This window comes from Tachysurus vachellii, chromosome 25 (genome assembly GCF_030014155.1).
Source record: "Tachysurus vachellii isolate PV-2020 chromosome 25, HZAU_Pvac_v1, whole genome shotgun sequence".
Lineage (NCBI taxonomy): Eukaryota > Metazoa > Chordata > Actinopteri > Siluriformes > Bagridae > Tachysurus > Tachysurus vachellii.
In genome coordinates, this window is record NC_083484.1 from 12,366,578 (window position 1) to 12,388,393 (window position 21,816).

The following is a 21,816-nucleotide window of genomic DNA, read 5'->3' on the forward strand; positions in this document are numbered from 1 at the left end:
GTTGCTTATGTGTTATTGATGCGGGACGTGTTGGATTTACTGTAATGAGAGGTGACTAAAATAAGAACAATGGTCATGGCATGTGTAGGGGCTAAAAGAAGGCATCAGACCTCTAAGGGGTAAGTATACATTAATAGACTTGGGTCGCTTTAATATCTCAAACATATTAGACGAATCGGACTACATATAAGATCTGTAAACTGGCTAAGATCTTGATTTTGGATCCTAACTCAAGTTTATACACACAGAATATAATATTATTCACATGAGCCAGATTTCCTCATCAGATTTATTCATCACTTAACCTTACCTCATAAATCATCTTACTTTCCTCAGGATTTGCATTTTGCACGACATGACAAATTACTAGCAGCATGTCCTCGGTATTAACTCTTTCAAAACAAACTAGAAGAAGAAGGAGATGATGATGATGATGATGATGATGATGATGATGAAGAAGCAGATGAAGAAAAAGAAGAAGCAGATAATGAAGAAGGAGATAAAGATGAAGGAGAAGAAGATGAAGGAGAAGAAGAAGAAGAAGAAGAAGAAGAAGAAGATGAAGATAAAGATGAAGAAGATAAAAATGAAGAAGGAGAAGAAGATAAAGATGAAGAAGGAGAAGAAGAAGAAGAAGATGATGATGATGATGATGAAGAAGAAGAAAAGAAGCAGATGAAGAAAAAGAAGAAGCAGATAATGAAGAAGGAGATAAAGATGAAGGAGAAGAAGAAGAAGAAGAAGAAGAAGAAGAAGAAGAAGAAGAAGAAGAAGAAGAAGAAGAAGAAGATGATGAAGATAAAGATGAAGAAGATAAAAATGAAGAAGGAGAAGAAGAAGATAAAGATGAAGAAGGAGAAGAAGAAGAAGATAAAGATGAAGGAGGAGAAGAAGAAGAAGAAAAGAAGCAGATGAAGAAAAAGAAGAAGCAGATAATGAAGAAGGAGATAAAGATGAAGAAGGAGATAAAGATGAAGGAGAAGAAGAAGAAGAAGATAAAGATGAAGGAGGAGAAGAAGAAGATAATGAAGAAGATAAAGATGAAGAAGGAGAAGAAGAAGAAGAAGAAGAAGAAGAAGAAGATAAAGAAGGAGAAGAAGAAAATAAAGATGAAGGAGAAGAAGAAGGAGAGGAAGGAGAAGAAGAAGAAGAAGAAGAAGATGATTATGATGATGATGAAGCAGGAGAAGATGGAAAAGAAGCAGAAGAAGAAGAATGTGATGATGTCACATATACCTTACAGCACAGTCACAGTCTTCCTTCACATATCCCAGCTTTAGAGGTTGGGGTCAGAGCACATGGTCAGACATGATACAGTGCCCCTGGAGCAGTGAGGGTTAAGGGCCTTGCTCAAGGGCCCAACAGTGGCAGCTTGGCAGTGCTGAGGCTTGAACCTCAATCCTCCAAGTAACAACCCACTTGAACCACCACTACCCTGTTTGATGATGTAACACTGAAAGTTTTCGCTTCACGATATCCTGGAGAAAAAGCCTCTAAAGAGAAAAACGATCAAGATCAAGATGGAGATTCTGAAGCTTGTGGCCAGAAAAGTGTACAAGAGTCATGATCGCATGACATGGTACATGACACATGAGCCTTTAAACACCCTTTCACCACTATAACAGGGTGCTGAAGTTACTGTAAATATGTACATTTCTATTGTTCTGTATCTGGATGTATTTCTATTTCACCACCGATATCTTCTCTGTGCCTTTAAAAAAAAAAACAAACATCTGGTTGCTGAGTCACTTAATTCAAGTTAATTTTGAACTGAATTCATTTAAAACTTAAGAAAGACTGAGGAAAAGTTCATCTGGAATAAATAATAAGATAATAAATGCATAATTTAATTAAACGTATTTTATTTTCATATCTCATAAGCCGTTTCCTACAGTAAATGCACTGAAAATCCACTGCAATACTTTTTCCACATTCAACAGTAGGGGGCAATCGTGATCCACCCTACACCATTCCTTCATGAAAACAGGTCTTCTGTCTCCCCCCTTAGTGACTTGGAGTCGATACTATAGATTAGACCGAAGTAAATACACCAGGGTGGCTACAGGACCTGCTTCATTAGCCGAGACTGGCGAGAGTAGCTGCAGCTCTAGCGGTGCTAATTACTATTAACTGGCATCCTAGATTCTCTGGGAAATCCCTACGGAGCGTCTACTTCCTGCCCTTAATCATTTATGCTAACGAATGTGTTGGATTTGTTTGATGTGACACATGAAGAGACTTCTGATGAGTTTCAGGAGAGCAAAGGACAGGAAGTGAGATTTCAGGTTAAATGCTGTAATGATTTAAATGAATAAAATAATTTGCTAGATATATAGTATGACTTACTGTGAGTGGTGTCACAGATGACCTGAGATACACACACACACACACACACACACACACACACACACACGATCCGTAATCGTGTTCAGCGTCCAATCTCAGCCCAGATTTCCCAGAGGACCTCGGCTACTGGCATGAACAGAACAGCTCAGGTATGTGTGTGTGTGTGTGTGTGTGTGTGTGTGTGTGTGTGTGTGTGTGACTGGCCTCACACAGCTATATTACCGGTAAGAAAAAAAACTCAGCCACTCAAAAACTGCATTGGACTCATGCACTAATCTCAATAACAGCTCAGAAGATCAGAGTTTAGATTCATTTCATGTTCGTTATATTAAAGCTAAATCAATTTCAGCCATTAACATTTAATCCAGACAGAATGATGAATCTGTGAAATCAACCTATCAAAGCTAAAACGTGTCGAATCCTCGATTCTGCTGATTCATTTGCTGAATGTCCAGTGGATCGTAAAAAAATAACGTTCCGTGCAAAAAAAAAATAGATTTCTGAACGACAGCCTATTAAAACGTCCCACTTTCTGCCTTCCGGGTCATCGGGGTAAAGTCACTGTAAAGTGGAAAGGGTTGAAGATCAAAGCCGAGAAAAGGACAGAGTTTAGTTGATTCGATGGTCCAGTCAATACCACAAGTGTGAAGTAGGGTCCTAAAGCATGCTGGGTAAACACAGGAAGCTTCAGAAATCAATATGGCTTTGAAGGCCTCAGCCTAGGTTTTATTAGCTCACACGCTGGGCCAGACGAATAGGGCCACAGTGGTAACCGAGTTCGTATGACCTTTACTACACATTGGATAAACAGTGTATAAAGCCAGGAGTGTAATTGTTGGCACCATTGGTAGAGGAGAGGATTAAAAAAAAAAAGATTCGGAGAAAATGTTGTTGGAGTTAATTAGTTTCCTTTCACAGTGAAGATCTCTAAGCTTTAACTAAAGCGAATTTACTCAGAAAAATAAAATCGTTGGCACCAGTTGGTTTTGCTGCACCTTAAGGAACCTGAGAGAACACCTGAGGAACCTGAGAGAACACCTGAGGAAACCGAGAGAACACCTGAGGAACCTGAGAGAACACCTGAGGAAACCAAGAGAACACCTGAGGAACCCGAGAGAACACCTGAGGAACCCGAGAGAACATCTGAGGAACCCGAGAGAACACCTGAGGAACCTGAGAGAACACCTGAGGAACCTGAGAGAACTCCTGAGGAACCTGAGAGAACACCTGAGGAAACCGAGAGAACACCTGAGGAACCCGAGAGAACTCCTCAGTACCAAATCTCTACAGATCCTCTCTTATGGACTCTCCTTTCCTGCTCATGCCACAAGTTTCCAGTGGCTCGTCGGTGGTCACTGACTCTTCTTCATCTAGACATACGTATTTAATCGTTGTCTAGCTGGAAGATTTGAAATGTTTCTTGATTCAGTATCCAGATTCTCCGCCATACATAACACGAAGGATTCGTTTCTCTTCTTTAGAACCAAATCCTTGAGTGTTTTAGTGTCCAGTGACCAGCAGGTGCTTCTTCTTGTGGTTAGATATATTTCTCCTGGAAGGGCTTCCAAGTAATTTGTTGGTATTGTGGTGGAGTTTGATAGCAGATGAATTGTCCCTGAAACAATGTACTCATGAACAAATCTCCAACCAGGATCCGGGATAAATGAAAGTTCATTAAACAACCTTCAGTAGTTTCAACATAATTGCAATGAATTGTTGTATATAATTATTATAACACGGTGGGGGACACGGTGGGGGACACGGTGGGGGACACGGTGGGGGACACGGTGGGGGACACGGTGGGGGACACGGTGGGGGACACGGTGGGGGACACGGTGGGGGACACGGTGGGGGACACGGTGGCTTAGTGGTTAGCACGTTCGCCTCACACCTCCAGGGTCGGGGTTCGATTCCCACCTCCACCTTGTGTGTGTGGAGTTTGCATGTTCTCCCCGTGCCTCGGGGGTTTCCTCTGGGTACTCCGGTTTCCTCCCCCGGTCCAAAGACATGCATGGTAGGTTGATTGGCATCTCTGGAAAATTGTCCGTAGTGTGTGATTGCGTGAGTGAATGAGTGTGTGTGTGTGCCCTGCGATGGGTTGGCACTCCGTCCAGGGTGTATCCTGCCTTGATGCCCGATGATGCCTGAGATAGGCACAGGCTCCCCGTGACCCGAGGTAGTTCGGATAAGCGGTAGAAGATGAATGAATGAATGAATTATTGTAACAAATAACATGATTAGTGCCGGTATTGACGAGTACTCCGTTAGATCCTGCTAAGAGCCAGCAATTTGCCATTTACTAAATATGATACGGGAAAGTTACCGAACACTGCATGCACACACTACCGTGAAAGATGTTCTAGAGGACCCCTTTTGTGAGACTTTACTGACGCTGACGTCTCATTTCAGCGCCGCCTGATGCCTCCTCGGGTGCTGTGACCTTCCTTATATGTGTATAGGGCGTCGAAGCTTCTTGCCTAAAAATCTTATAATACTAAGAGTATATGTTCGAAATTCCTCAGATAAAAGACTTACTCGTGTCACCCTTTGTCCTTTAAAACCCGTGCTGCCTACTGGTTACAGGTTACAGCTTACGCGCAGTTCAGAACGCTTCTTCTGACCTTTAAAGCACTTTATAACCGTGCCCATCAATAGCTGACTGAAATACTCCATTCGACTTTCCTCCCTGGGTGGCAGGAATCATTGGCTTCTTAAAATTGCAGCTAAAAATCTACCTTTTTCCAGAGTTTTGTTGTTAATGTGTAGCCTTCATATTAAATCAGCCCCCAGTGCTCCCCCCAATACCCCATACTACCCCATACTACCCCCACGATAAAGCGTGAAATTCCGATAGTTTGTAGCTTGTGCATCGGACACGTCAGAATTGAGTGGAAAAGACATCAGTGCCAGAAAAGAACGCTGGTTTTCAGGAGTGTTTTCTTCTTGTTATTTTCACACACACTACAGTGTCTAGAGTGTGTGCCTTTTTTATGAAAAGTGAGGTCCGAGGAGAACGATGTTCTCGAGTTGACAAGAAATCGGCTGTATACAGTATATAAATAACCGCTCTGTACAGCTATGATGAGCAGAAAAGCATCGCAAAACACACAACCTTCTGAGATGGAAGGCTACAACACGTCAGGATTCCACGTCTCTCAGAGAAAAACAAGAACTGGAGTCTGCAGACTGGACGAGTGGACAGGCAGAGATTGGAAAAACATCATCTGGGCTCATTGTGCTGCTGCCACATGACTTAATGAACAGAGGTGTACAGATGTTCCTGTTCAAGAACGCATCGCAACAGATGTTTGGGAATTGAGCACTGAAAAGACACATTACAGGTTCAGAAGATAATGTAGAGCAAAAGAATTTCAAAAATAAAAGGAGAGAATTAAAAAAAAAGCAATTGGAATAAAATAGATTTCAATGTCAATTCACCGAGTAACCAATAAGTTTATTGTGTCATGATGTAATGATTTTTATTGTGCATATATTTTGCACAATACGGTAAAAGCTTTAATTTTGCTTTTGTAATTGTTTCCTTGTTTTATTCAAACATCTTACTATATTCTATAAACACTACATTTTACATCTCATAAAAACTCCCTTCATTTTTTTTCTCTCGTTTAGCTGTAAGCAGTTTTCACCCCACGTTCCAAAAATATCCTTTGTGTCGTCAAAATGTGAATAAAATAATTCGCTAATGATTTGTGTTGTATCTCAGATGCGTTTGTAGCGCCGTTACACCGTGCACGACTGACAGGTATCGAATATCTCCTTAATTCATCTTTAATGCACGAAGCCGACTCTACTTAACGCGTCTATAAGTAACAGAATCCGTTACACAACTCCGTGTACGCTATATTAACTTAAGTTGTAAGTTAATATCCAGGACATTTATTTTGCCATGCCTAAGTAATTGAATTGCATCTCTGGCGTTTTATACTTGCCGGGCTGAGGGTCTATTAATCACGGGGTAATTGGACAGACATCGGCGTTAAACGCTGCTGCTCCACTTTCAGTCACATATAAATTAAAGCGTTCTGCATTATTCATTCTTTATCTGACTGAACCCCAATTGTGTTACATAACTGCAGGAAAAATAACAGCGGCTAGAGGTTATGAATCAGGATGTGTGGGGAGATGGTTCACATGAGATTACTCGCACAGTGCCACACACCAAATCTCTCATATATCTTCATTATTTCAGAGGTATGCTGGGAAAGCAGCTAACCCCCCCCCTACAGAGGAGATGGAAATGCAGTGACCGTTTGAGACTGCACGATGTATTCAGGATGGATTCTACTGTAAATTACAGTGTCGGGTGTTGGAAGGTAAATCGGATGAATAATGTACGTAAAGGCTTTCGATCGGTTGCATAGGAACAGTTTACCCAGGCGCTTTTCTGTCCCTTCGGAATTGAAAGATTTTATGATTGCAGAGATCGCAGCATATCAGAAAGACCACAGTTTTCCCACAGGTACGGGCCGAGACGCGTCACGTGCAAAGCCTTCGTCGGTTCACGTGCGTCTAACGTGTTTAAAAGAGTTTATAAGAAGAATCCTGTGCTGCAATTTTCTCAAAGTCAAGTAGTTTTCATAAAAAAAAAAAAAAAAAAAAAAAAAAAAACAAGATGCCACAAATTCATGGATTTTTAGCCAACAATCACTAAAATCTCCAAATATCAAAAGAACCGACTTCCTCGTCTCGTGTGTTATAACAGTCAGAAAGAAACTAACATTTGAAGCATTTTTGTCTTATTAATTTCAAGAAAAAGAAAAGAGATGATGTTGTGTATTTTCATAATGCCGTAGGAATTGTTTCGTAGACGCTCCGTGACGTTACGTGTAACCTCAAAGGCAGAAAAAGTATCAAGTGTCGTTCTTTAAATTACAAAAATTTGTTCATTTTTTTAATAAAACATTTCAGAATCTGATGCAATAGATAAATAATCAGCTACGGACGGATAAAAGGTCAAAAATCTCTTCTTCACGTCACATCATATGAATGTTAATTATTACCAAACTGTGTCATATTACTAATATAATAATAATAATAATAATAATAATAATTACTAATTTTAATTAAAATTGTACTAATGTAAGAAATGACCCAAGTCTGGCCTTTAATGTACTTGAGACAGCGAGCATTTTGCTAGCTAGTTAAACAGAAAGGAGGTGAATTAGTTAAGTGTACTAGCAGCCTGAAGGTGCTCTAATATTTAAAATATAAGAGGTGGAATTAGTTTGATTAAAGATGCTGTTTATTTTTGTGTATTTTTTTTTCTGGCCCTGAAATAGGTCCTGGAGTTGAACCAGAGTAGCTCATAGTTTCTACAACAGGGTTGGGGTTTAGAAGGCAACGTATTTTTTATTTGTTTGTTTGTATTAATACATTTTTTGTCACTGGCACGAAACATTAACAAATGCTCGTTTAAATAAAAAAAAATAAAATCAAAAATAAAACGATTTTCGATTTAAAGGAGGATCAAAATCAAGCTGCTTTAAAATTTACGGTGACAGGAAGTCAGTGGAATAGGGTGAATAATGTGCGGTGGATTTCTGCTGACCCGTCTGAGAATGATTTGCGCCCTGATATGAATTAAGGACAGCTTCGAACGCTTCGACCTTTGATTAATTAGCCTGTGTGTTATATTGATGAACAGCAGAACGGTGTCGATGTGCAGTCTACCGTCTCTCCCACTCCTTCTCTCTTTATGACTCACCAGTACTGCTGCCACGTCTCCTCTTCAAAGACGTCCTCGGGGATGGGGTTGATCAACACTAAGTCCGACACTTGCCTGGACAAACAAGAGACCCAGACTGGTTAATTTGTTTGTGCTCAGCATGGAGAAACATTACAAAAGCCCGCACGAGCATAAACGTTCTCAGAGAACCGAGTCCGTCTCTGCATCGTTCCACCTTTGATACGTATGGGGTCGAATGCCGTCGTGGGCGTGATGTTTTCATCTGGCGGACGCTACGGAGCTGTCACGGCTTAATTTACGTGGTTATCGCGTTGGCGCTGTCGAGGTGTTAAATCTGTCCGAGGGAGGGAGCGGGGAATATAATCACGCTGAGATAGAAGAGGGATTTATGGAGCACTGCTTAAGAACCCAGCTATGATTTGTGAGAGCTTGCTATGGATATCTGACCTCACCATGGCGGGTCAATGTGGATTGCGTTAAAAGAAAAACTCGACCCAGTTTATATACCTCCCGTGTCTCAAGCCAAGAATTATGATACAATTCCCCATGCTAGAAAAAGACTAGAAAATGAGTTTGTAACCAAGACGGCGCCCACCTCAGACACACTCTTGAACATACTCAAATAACTCTGGTCTTTTTTATGTTATTTTTATGTTTTATTAAGTCAACTTTAATTTCATTATTAATTCAACCAATGAGCTTGTAGCCTCAGAATCCTGTTTTTAAAGATACAGGACAGGAACCTGGTCACAAGGTTTTGAGACCTGAAGAGTTCTGAGATATCAAACCAACGTGTGTGAAGCTCACATCTGATATCGATATTCAATGAGACTCGTCCAGCATCCGTCTGACTGTATGTATTGTGCTGCTGCTGTAAGGATCGATGGTTAATTAACTGGACGAAAAAGCACTGGGGTTCCTATTAAAATGGTCAATGGTGTATACCACAGTCCACAGTCTCCAGTGCCTCCAAGCTTCTCATCTCAGATTAAAAGCACAGGCTTCGGTGTTGAAATATGTTTTGTTCATATTGAGCCTCTGAGGCTGTTTATTAAGTTGTGTTTAACCGCCGTGACAACTTCTAGGCAAATAAGACGACATGGAATTAAATTACTTGTAAATGATTTTCTCAAACAGTACAACCATCTTGTCTGTTACGTTTTTTAAACCTTTAGGGATTATAGCACTGTACTGTATGTATCCAATAAAGAGAATGAAGGCAGTGAGAAAGATGCGTGCTGTCAAATGCTGTTCATTTCTACAATCTTGCCAGGACGCCGGTCTACGAAAACGGCGTTCTGGTTGACTGTATGAGATGAAATACACACAGTGATAGTGTACGCTTTGAATTGAATTTCTTGTGAGAAGAAGAAGAGGAGCAGTTAGTAAGATTTCTTTGCACCGATAGTGATGAGTATGTTTTGTTGGTGTTGAATCGATCTTAATTAAATCTGAATAATGGACAGAGACAGAAAAGTGAAGCTGTCGTAATTTAAGACAACGACGTACGCGTCATAGATGTGAGTATAAAACCTGCCGTTCAGCGCACCCAGCTCCGAGCCGACCAGAATGAAGGGCGTGGCTAACTCAGCAGCCTTGACCAACCGGTGGAGGTCGTCCACCATCCTGATGACAAAAAGAGAAGAGGAAAGGAAAGACAGGCAGGTCAGTGTGTCACGGCAGAATGAGTGAAGGATCGACAAAACGCATGTGAAGCGCAATTCATCACGGATTCGTATAACAACATGCGGATCTGCGGAGCCCTTGACCGTTTCGGACGTTAACACGGCTCTCGGTTCTGACGAGCGCGAGCGTATAATTATAATAATTAACAACATGGGGGCTAGAAATCATTAAGCAGAGGGGAAACACAGCGCATGATGGAATACAAATGACCGAGATCGTGCAAGGACGAAAACAGATACAAGTTATGATGTTCTGCTTCATAGCAGCTTTAAATAATCTTACCTTCACCTGTATATAAGCACTGAGACTGGAGACTCCTTCCAAAACTCCTTGAATAAACGTCTACCATCATCACAATCTGATTGTACATGAAACTAGAAGGTATAAGAGCGAGCACTTTATTGTAAACCCTGCAGTCAGCACTAAATGTCAGAGCTGCTGTCGTAGACCCTTCTGACCAATCGCTATCGAGCGCTTGACGACGAGATGGTATCAAAGTAATTATTACGTTTGTTTGTCTTCGTCCTTTCCAGCGTGTCTGTTATTACGCCGTGCGCAAACAACTCGTCCGTTTTATTCGCTGCGTCCCCGATTCGGGCCCCACGAGAGAAAGTTTAATTATTCCTTACTCGCTAGAAATCCCACAAGCACACTGATATTATAAGCAATGTGTTTGCTTGTGTGTATTTCCCTTAAAAGATGCTCTAATTTAAGATCCCTGATGTCGATATGAGAGCTGAGGAACGCGCAAGCTGACATAAACCGCGTCATCCATTTTATATCTGCTCACCTTGGTTGCTTGGGCAAACAAATCAAATCCACGGACAAATAAAGAAGTCTCACAGCCGCGGGCCGAGGAAGCATCCGTCAAAGTGCCGGCGTTCGGCTGCTTATTGAATTCTGGGAAGGAAATTGATTGCTTGCATCAGGAGCTGCAGGTTTAGCAGCCCAGACGTGTGTACGTTCGGGAGATAAGCGCCAGCGATCGTGTAGGACCATCACAAGCTTCACGGCGTCTGGCTATCACGCCAAGGACGTGCCCTTGTGTAGGTGGTGAAAGGATGTGTGCATGAGAGCACCAACAAGTTCCAGTAAAATTACTGACGGTGCCAAAAAAAAGGACGACGCGGCTGCCTGCTTTAACCTGCGGAGAAGAGAGCTGAACCCTGATGACAGACATGTTAGTGTTTACGGACGGTGTCTCCAGTGTCGGTATAAGAGCTTCACAGCAAGATTCAAGGGTGTTTTTTTTTTTTGTGTGTGTGCTTTCTGATTCCTCAGTAACACGGCAAGCTGCGTTATTGCCTTATTAACTTCACAAGTAAAACAGAAATACGGGAAACGTCAGAAATCCGACTACCTGCCTGTGGTTGATAATCTCCACACTTTCTCCGTGACTGTGGTGTCGTTCTGCAGAGCTCTTCTGCTAAAACCCAGGCCCGCTCTGTCAAACGCACAAACCTGAAGGAACAACAAATCAAACAAAATACACAGTCACGCTAGGAAAGATCCGAACTAGGGATCGTTTGTTATCTTCATCATCAAGTTGTTCTGGAACTGCTGGTCTCCTGGGAATCATAAAATGGTGCGACAAACAAAAAACATTAATGAATGAAGAGAAATAAGACTAGCAAGTTCAATTAGGACAAAAGTAACGACGCCACATAGAAGGGGTTTGAGAAAGAACAAGTATGTGTGTATGGTGAGATTTCCCAGAGAACTGGAGAAACTCTCTCTTCATCTAGAGAACGTCAGAATTGTTGGTTCTCACTTGCAGCATGTCAGAAAATGCTGAAGGAAGTGCGTTCATAAACGCAGATCCCAGTATTTCTAAGTAATATCCAGGTCCTGCTCGGACCTGTGAGGAAATTTAGCCATACATTTTTCTTAAAGAATATCCGACATGATTTGTATCTCTGAACATCTGCTGCAAGTGTTAAAAATACATTAGAAAACTTTTAGGCCAAGCATTTTTTACTCTCGCTCGAGCACAATTTTCAGCACGCTGCGCTGAGACTCTGCCATCTTTCAGTTAACGCTTGCCAACTCCTGGCATTCAGAGCTCATTACATCCCAGTATGGGACTAAAGATGGTCCAGCTACACACAGTGCTCGGTTATATCACCTGACACATGCTTCTGCAGCTCTGAGGTCCTGCTGAAGCTTCATTAAGCAGCATCTTCACTCTAGTGAATAATTCGAGCCGTTCTGTCTCGTACTGACTGATATTTTTATGACTGAGGTGTCGGGAACAAATAACGCGCATGGGTCAGATTTCATACACGTCTCTGTGGCTTTTGTAGATTAGTACAAAAATACAGGATCCTGCTTTTTTATATCCAGGCCTGTGTTTTTCGAAGGATTCTTCTCTTCCAACACTCAACTGGTGGTCAAAGTGGTCATTAATCTTACTTACAGTATATATGACACACAATGCCTACAATATTATATACTATACAAAGGAAAGTTCCAGTGCACTAATCTGATTAGCACTTATACTTAGTATATTTACCTACATAACACTTTTTCATCACTCGTGCGTATCACTCGACTACAGCGGTGTTAGTGACGTCATCAGCGGACACGGCGAACGATATTTCCCACAGATAAAACTCTTGGCTTGTATGAAATATGAAAGCAAAGATGGGACACCAATTTCACCGTTAACAGTATTGTATATAACCAGCGAGGGTGGAGTCTCCACTTTGTGTCAGGAATCTTTGTCTTTTGAAGACTCTATATTAATTGAGTTTTTATAGACCGCAGTATAAGCCGTACAACACTCACAACATATCGGTACAGCTGTGATACCTACGTTCAGTAGACGCCTTTATCCAGAGAGACCCAACATTACATATATCATTTTTTATACAACTGAGCCATTGGTGATTAAGGGCCTTGTTCAGGTCCCCAGCTGTGGCAGTTTATTGGACTGTAATATTTATGTTGACTTTGTAGAAGCCAACATTCTGTTTTCCTATTTAAGCTTAGACAAAAATTTATAAAATTGAATGCGGCCTAGGGCTTTCGAGCCACATGCACCAAATTCGGATATGTTATACGCCCTGGACTGAAGTTAGTTGCTTTTACTTTTCTAAGCGATCCGAGTACCGGTACTTCCGGTACCGGGTCTCAACATGGCCTTTTTCCCATAGACTCCCATTATAAACTTTGGAGGTTTATAACTTGGCAAGCTTTCGAACTACCTAAACCAAACTCGGCCAGCTCCTTTAGGGTGATACGCTGAACAAAGAAAAAATTGGTGTACCGACTGGCCTTTCGGTTGTGCCGCAGCCCCGCCCACAATATATGCAAAATCAAAAAAATTAGCACAACATGAACGTGACATATCAAAATACTCAGCCCAATGAGGGGAACCTCCTCGCGGGTATTCAGATGACGTCACATGCTCGTCTCCACTTGCCTCCAAATGTTTTGGCACCCTATCTTTCTGTCCACTTGCCTCCAAAAGTAACACTAACCCTTATGTCCACTCGCCTCCAAAAAGCCGCGGCCTTTGCGAATACTTGCCTCGTCAAACCCAACATCAAAGTTTGTCTTGACGAACTTTACAAATCTAGTTCTGCTTTAAAATTCACTCTTTGTGTCACGAAAGGAATCGTCTTTAACGACTCGACTCACTGTTAAAGCAATGACGTGGTTCTCCTGAACGAAGAAAAGTTTCTGAAGAGAAAATGAAAGATGTCTATCGTTTGAATCGAAGAGGATGAAAGCGTCCTACACAAAATCCAAATGTTTGCTGTGATGAAACATAAACTCCTCTTGAGTTTAGCGATGAAGTGACGATTTGGAAACAGTGACTCGTCCGACTCTGTAGTTAGAACAATAAACAATCACAGCTTGGTTGGTGGTTAAACACGTGAAGAGAAAACAAACCATGGAGGACAGAACTGAATCTTTTTAGGTGTGATGTGAAGACAAAACACTACATCTGATTTGCATGGACTTAAACTTAGCTGGTGGTCTAGCTGATAATACTGAATTTACACAACCACGGGTGTGACAATACACTCTGGTCACGATTTGATTTCATTTAATATTCTGACTTTTATCTCAGAACATTATAAAAGAAATGTGAACAAAGACAAATTTTGTCCAAATAGACCTTTATAAAAAAAAGTCTTGTGTATTTTTTTAGCATAAAACTGCAAATTGTAGCTAAGAGGTGAGTTCTCAATGACATGGTACACAGGTACCTTAATGCTAGGTTAGTTAGGTTGCACAGATTAGGACCTATAGTGTTGAAATAGTGGAAATGCATTATATGCATCATTAATAATGCTACGTTTCCCTTATTATTCACTGTTGGTGTCACGTGTAAAACAAATACAGGCGTTACACACATACACTGAGTGTGTTCTGCGTTTCATTTCCGATGATAGTAAACTGGAGCAGAACACTACATAACTATTCCACAGCATCTTATGTACATTTAATTGGCGTGCTACATCCGGTGAAGATAATGAGACAACTGCTGCATGTCCCTGGTGCTGATATATATAAGAAGTGATAACATTAGCACAGGATATGCTAATATAACGAGGCCTATTCGTACCAATTCATGATGCATCATTATACCGAGGCTGCTCTGTTTTTACCTTGTGCCTCTACACGGTCTTAATCTTTCCATCTTCCTCCTGTCACAGGGTTCCCATTACACGCTCTATACACACACACACACACACACACACACACACACACACACACACACAAACACACACACATGCTCTACACACACACACACACACACACACACTCCTGAAGTAAGCGGAACGTTCCGGATTTTAAAGCTTTCCCTATGCCACGTGCAATTTTAAATAACAAACACACTCCGTGTTCTCAAGCACAGGGTAGTATAGCTCGTTACATAAGCACTTCTCCAGAACGGTCAGAATTTCTCACGTGTAATGAGGCTGACTGTGATGAGTAACCAGCTTCTCTGCGCAAACACAAACTCGTTATGAAATTGCACACCTCGGTAGGCGAACCTTTCAAGGCCAACCATCTGATTTAACTTGCCTTTGTGCTTTGCGAAACGCTCTCTTGCACACGATGCCAAATATCAGATGACATTCCGGTCGGTGCGTCAAGCATCACTAGGAAGGAAAGCAAAAAAAAGGAAAGGAAAATAAATAAATAAATAAATATATATATATATATATATATATATATATATATATATATATATATATATATATATATATAAAAGGTGAAGGTTACAGAGACGATGCAGAAACGGATAAACAGTATGCCTTTAAATCTTAGAGAAGAATTTTCTTGTGTGCTCTCGGAGTGTAATATAAAATATCCGTACCTTTGTCCGGACAATAACCCGAAGTGGGTCTTTTTTCTACTAAATTCATGCAAAGAAATAAAATAAAATAAAATAAAAAAAAACAGTAGAAATGCCTGCGGAGTCAGTGTATGTAACCTCACCTCGACTAGACGTGAGTAAAGGATTCATTAATTTTTGAAAACCTTCTTAATTAATTATTAAGTTTGCTTTGAAGGATTTTATTTTTGATTTAAAAAAAACCTCCTATTTGTATTTGTATCTGTATTTGACTCTTTTCATTAAGAATAACGTATTTTAATTCGGTTGTATCCTCAATATACTCCAATGCCAATGTTTTAAAAGAAAAACGCTAAAGCTGTAGAAATAAATTGTAGCTTTTATGAAAAAGAAAAAGTAATCCCAATAATCTTGTAATTTTTTTGGACACTTCAGTCAAATTTAGAGACCTTGAATGAACGAATGAATTAATATAACTTCATATCAAATCTACTCATAAAACATATACTAATAGAAACATTTCAGGCAGTTAGAAATCTGCTGAGTCAAAGTCAGACGTGTCAAATTTATAGCATGTTTTACATTTGTAATGTCTACAAATGAATGACTTCAGTTAAATATTCGATATACAGTATGATTGCAAATATATTCTCGTTTTCCTACTATTAAATTTTCCAGCTTTCCCGAATGATTCCCAAATGATACGCCAAAAGACCTATGTATACGTTTGTTTTTTTTGTGTTTTGTTTTACCAACTGGTTGTCCTTGGCCTTTGCAGATAAGGCTGATCTTCTGGCCCAAGCCTATATCTATCATCTCCGCATCTAGAAGAAAAGAACACACACACACACACACACACGATTGAAGAGAGAACTTTTAAGGTGACTAAATCTCCTACAGCTTGAGCAGTGATAAAAATGATGTATTATATTTATTCCAGTAAATATGATATCAGTTTTACATCAAAAAAATAAAAGTCTTTAGTCCATCAGGTTTGAACAGGATTTCATTTTCAGTGTCTAGACGTATTTGTAGTAATGTCTGAAATATTAATGACGTCATTGTACAGAGGTTCTTAAATCAATAGGAAAGGTTAAAGGGGAAAAAAAAAACCTGGGGGCATTTTTTTCTCATCTGAAGGCTTAAAGATAATTAATGTGCATATACACTGTATAGGGGGGCACGGTGGCTTAGTGGATAGTGCAAAAGTATGTGCCCCCATAATTGTGGGGCAAAGAAAAGCTTGTTAAAACATGAGACAATAAGGCATAAAATTAACAAAAAAACAGTCAATAAGCAAAAAAGCGGAGGCTGGTCTGAAGAAGACGCTGTATAACATCTGTCAGATATATATTATATATTAACAACAGAAAGGACTCAAACTGCTGCTTAGAGAAAAAGAGCTCGCCATACCATATAAGGGCAAAGCACCATATAAGGGCAAGGCACCATATAATTGCAAAGCACCATATAAGGACATCCACATTACTACCTCTATCACATTCAGAAAGGGGGATGCAAACTTTCGAAGTGAGTGCAGCTCAGTCAGTCGGGGGCAGATCGTGGCCTCATGGTTAGAGAGTCTGACTCCGAACCCTAAGGTTAGGGGTTCGAGTCTCGGGCCGGCCACGACTGAGGTGCCCTTGAGCAAGGCACCAAACCCCCCCAACTGCTCCGGGTGTGTGTTTACGGTGTGTGCGTTCACTGCTGTGTGCACACTTTGGATGCAGAGAACGAATTCTGAGTATGGGTCACCATACTTAGCTGTATGTCTGTCACGTCACTTAATTCGCGACACCATCTCACTCCACAGCACTTTCGAATTCTTGAATCTGATTGGTCAGGAAGTGAAGACCAGTAGCGTTGGCTGGAAATCAAAACGCATCTCGGCTCATTTACGCAGCTAAAAAGGAAGTTGTTGTCGAGTGAAATGCTAGCTCGGAAACCACTGATAAACATCATCGCTATGACAACCAGGCGTACGGCGAATGGTCACCGTAAGTGCGAACGCAGCATCATACAGTAGCTCCCATAATGTAATCCAGAAAAGGAAATAACTTGTTTCGTGGACGTTCAACATCATTGAATATTAGAGTAGAAGAAAGAATAGGAGCTGTCGTGAAATTCTTTCTTCACATATCCCAACTTCAGAGAACAGCAAAGGGCCTTACTCAAGGGCCCAACAGTGTGGGCTTGAACCCTGATACTCTGATCTACATCCCAGAGCCTTAACTGCTTGAGCCACCACTGCCCTATATTATTATAAATGGATAGAGATGAATATTTTTGATCAAAATGAAGCTGTTTTGTAGGAGGATGGAGTTAGAGGATAATAATCAGCTTGACTTTTGGGCCATATCAGACCTCCGTACAGTCATATAACAGCGCGTCTCTGAGTGTGGCAAAGTCTTATTCTAGAGATGACATGACTACTGGGACATTTTATTACTTTTCTACATTATTCATTATCATCTGTGGCATCTGTGAAACCTAACACACTGGATCTCTTGGTAAAAATGAATCTGTTTCCTTTTACACTTTACATTTTCTCACTTCAGGTTTTTTTTTTGTGCACGGGTCAGACACAGTCAGTGTCACGAAACATATATAACATACAGCGATATATATTCACCACAATTACAATTTCAGCCTGATTATAAACTCCATTCTTTTCTATTCTTCTTCATGTCATACCGTACGCTGTTCATTCCCGTAGCTGTGAAACATTACCTTTTGGTCTGAGCTCTTGTTCTTCTCTCTGAAGTGAAGCGTAATTAAGGAAAGGTGGTATGAAAATGACAAGGAGGAGAATTTTCCCTATAAAGGACACCGTCGTCCAGCAAGACGTCTTCTCCTGTTGCTGTTTCCCAGAAAGAGGCTCTTCCGATGCCTGCACACAAAAACAGTCCGATTTGACTGATTTAACAAATAAACCATTATTTGTCTGATAAAGAAATTTAAACTCAGAGCCAAAAAATAACTTTAAAGGGGTCAGAGATTTATTTGGTCATGAAATAGTAGTTTTCATGAACATGCAGGTCGAGATCACTGAAATTGTTTCTTCTGTTAAACTCCATTATGTTAATTGCACTAACAGTGTCACCCTGTGATGTCACAGAGGCACAAAGTCAAACTCCATTATGTTAATTGCACTAACAGTGTCACCCTGTGATGTCACAGAGGCACAACGTCAAACCCCATTATGTTAACCGCACTAACAGTGTCACCCTGTGACATCACAGAGGCACAACGTCAAACTCCATTATGTTAATTGCACTAACAGTGTCACCCTGTGACATCACGGAGGCACAGCGTCAAACTCCATTATGTTAATTGCACTAACAGTGTCACCCTGTGACATCACAGAGGCACAAAGTCAAACTCCATTATGTTAATTGCACTAACAGTGTCACCCTGTGACATCACGGAGGCACAGCGTCAAACTCCATTATGTTAATTGCACTAACAGTGTCACCCTGTGACGTCACGGAGGCACAACATCAAACTCCATTATGTTAATTGCACTAACAGTGTCATCCTGTGACGTCACGGAGGCACAACATCAAACCCCATTATGTTAATTGCACTAACAGTGTCATCCTGTGACGTCACGGAGGCACAACATCAAACTCCATTATGTTAATTGCACTAACAATGTCACCCTGTGACGTCACGTATTTCTGCTAACTTCTCACAGTAAAAAAAAAAAGGAAAACACACCACCAACCAACCCCAGCACCTGGAGCTCTAAATGTTTTTAGAGAGTAAACTTTTACTTTAATTTCATATTAGCTAAGCTAGTTATTTATTGCTAGCTTATTGCTAGCGCTACACGATACTTAGCATAGATTTAAAACGGCTCTCTAAGTGTACAGTAAATTTAAATATTGTATAGAAATTATGGTGACAAATTTTAAGGGCATTAGACGAAATAATATACGTAAAACCTTGTATTTAATATATCACGAAAAAGTAAAAATAGGTTCCAGTCAGGACTTACAGATACTACGTCTGATAACAAATGCCTTTGAATTATTAACGTAGTGCACTAGAAAGGGTCCACGAGCGCTTATTTTATACCCTATTTAGGTCACCTGTATAGGGAGTACAATGTGATTTGGGACACAGCCCATCCGCACCAGATACCGAGTTTAATACAGGGTAACATTAGCATAGCGAAAGAAACCCAAAATTCACAACCTTCTTTCTCTCAGACTGAACATTTCCAGCAGTTTCATGGCCAACTGCTCTCTTGCGCGCCATTCGAGCTACACACACTTTAATTCACCTCAGAATAAGCGTGAATGAAAATGAATGAAGCGGAAGAAACTTTATCAAACTCGTTACACGGTAGCCGGCGAGGGACAAAAGGCGTTTTGTTATAAAGGTACGTTTCACTGGAATCACAGCTGTGTGGTTGGTTTTCTTTTAAAGCCATTAATTGACACAACAATCTTCAAAATCTCAACTTTACATTAAGGATATGAACGAAAATAAGTATTATGTATATTAAACGGTATTTTATTTTTTAAATTATGTTTCTGAAGGTTTTCAGTTAAGTCATGGGTATAATTGTTAAATTAAAAAAAAAAATTCCAAGTTGTATTTTATTTCTTTCTATTTTATCTAAGCTTACATGACAGAATAGATTATCAAAGATTAATAATGAATAATAAGATTATTAACAAACTAGAATTGATCAATAATATAAAGTAAAATCAGTAGTAGTAGTGTTGCTATAGTTATATAATGTGTATTAATAATAATAATAATAATAATAATAATAATAATAAATAATAATAATACTAACAATAATAACAATAATAATAAATAATACTAACAAAAAGAAGAAGAAGAAGAACAACAACAAGAACAACAACAACAACAACAACAACAACAACAACAACAACAACAACAACAATTATTAGGGCCTGAGCACCGAATGGTGCGAAGCCCTATTGTTTTTCCTCGGGAGTATTAATTTTTTTTATTTATTTATTTTTTTTCCCCCCACACATTGGCCAATTGTGGTCCCTTAACATGCTCGAAAACTCTTGAAATTTGGCACACACGTCAGAGTCGCGCAACACTAGGATTGGACAAAGGTTTACGGGCGTGGCAGGGGGGCTCTGTAGGGCCCCATGTAATGCAAAAACAAACATTGGTGCACAGATCGGGCAATTATGTACGCACATGTACGAGAGTTGGTACGTATATAGATCTCATCGACCCGAACAACTTTCTAAACTATGAGCTCCACCCAACAGGAAGTCGGCCATTTTGGATTGTTTTATAAGTGCATGCTGTGAACTTTTAAATACTCCTCCTAGGGAATTCATGTGATTGACATCAAACGTTGTGAACATGATGCCGAGACATTGCACTTGCTAAATTGCGAAGGGATTTTTGATATCTCGAACGGTGCTGCCATGGCGAGGCGACTAAGTTATGGCGAATTCAGAGAAACAGGAAATGTCTAATATCTAAAGCAAAAAATGTCTTATTGGGATGACACGCGGTGTGTATGTTCGGCCAAGGATTCCGATCGCATCGATGTGCCTATTGTGAATCTCGGACATAGCGCCACCAACAGGCACCAGGAAGTGTGTCAGTCACAAAGGTGGATTTTTTCACAGTTGCATGCAATGGACTTTTAAATACTCCTCCTAGAGGATTCATGCGATTGACACCAAAAGTGGTCAACATGATGCTTAGACATTGTAGATGATAAATTGCGTAGGGATTTTTGCTATCTTGAACGCTGTTCACATGGCAAAGCGTCAAACTTTACTTTCTTTTTCAGGCATATTTAAGGCTTTTGGTGTGCTTAGATTAACTTGAAATTTGACACATACATCACATTTGTCGGCTGTTAAGTGTGGACAAAAAGGTCAGACAAAGGTGTGTCTCTTAAGTGGCTCACTAGCGCCCCCATTTGTCTAAAATGTGGGGTTTCATTTACCTACAGTCCCCAAATGGGTCAGTAACAACATAAAATAGTCCACTGATATTTACCCACTTGATGCACTTGCCCACCGTGCATTGTTTTCTGGAAGGCACCGTATAGCGATGAACAAACGTGCGAAGGCCCGCCATCGCTGCTTGCAGCTATATTTATTATTATTTTTAGTAGTAGTAGTAGTGTTGCTATAGTTAAATAACAACGTGTATTAATAATAATCATAATAATAATAACAATTATAAAAATTGTTATTATTATTATTAGTAGTAGTAGTAGTAGTAGTGCATTATCAATTGTTATTATTAATAATATGACTTTAATATTTTTACTAACTCATACAACTAATACTGCTAATGCTAAGAAGAAGAAGAAGAAGAAGAAGAAGAAGAAGAAGAAGAAGAAGAAGATATGGACACTGCATTAATTCTAAAGATTAATATGCAGGGGTTTTTGGGGTGGATTTTTCCTTGAACCACTAAAAAATAACTAAAATCTGCTGTAGATGACTTCTCTATAGGGTGCTGTTGCAGATTTAATCATGTGTGCATTACTAATAACATACCTAAAGGAAAAAAAGTTTCCTGAGAATATTCTAAAATCGTGCCTTTTATTTTTTTGGCAATGCTATGCATACACACTGAATTCCTTCCGTTCGGGAAACGCATCATCTGTTCATATCCTTCCTGTCTCCAATTATTAACATTTTTAATAACAGCCAATCAGTACAGAAAACCTGTGAATTCAAATGAAATTCTGAAACGAGATTCTGTGTATCGGTATAATTATGGATAAAAAAAGTAA

At 40.0% G+C, this 21,816-nt stretch overlaps 1 protein-coding gene across 1 annotated transcript in view; it reads right to left on the bottom strand.

Annotated features, from left to right (window-relative positions):
• The window catches only part of si:dkey-122a22.2 (uncharacterized), a 28,634-nt gene extending 9,233 nt beyond the window's left edge, over nucleotides 1–19,401 (bottom strand). Inside the window, exons 1-7 of the mRNA XM_060861782.1 lie at nucleotides 19,254–19,401; nucleotides 17,784–17,943; nucleotides 15,806–15,877; nucleotides 14,780–14,856; nucleotides 11,100–11,200; nucleotides 9,563–9,679; nucleotides 8,072–8,146 (exon numbers count right to left, since the gene is read on the bottom strand). Of these exons, the coding sequence (XP_060717765.1) occupies nucleotides 8,072–8,146; nucleotides 9,563–9,679; nucleotides 11,100–11,200; nucleotides 14,780–14,856; nucleotides 15,806–15,877; nucleotides 17,784–17,943; nucleotides 19,254–19,316 (665 nt within the window). The 5' untranslated portion in view covers nucleotides 19,317–19,401. The remainder of the gene's footprint in view (nucleotides 1–8,071; nucleotides 8,147–9,562; nucleotides 9,680–11,099; nucleotides 11,201–14,779; nucleotides 14,857–15,805; nucleotides 15,878–17,783; nucleotides 17,944–19,253) is intronic.
• Between the last annotated feature and the right edge of the window lie 2,415 nt (nucleotides 19,402–21,816).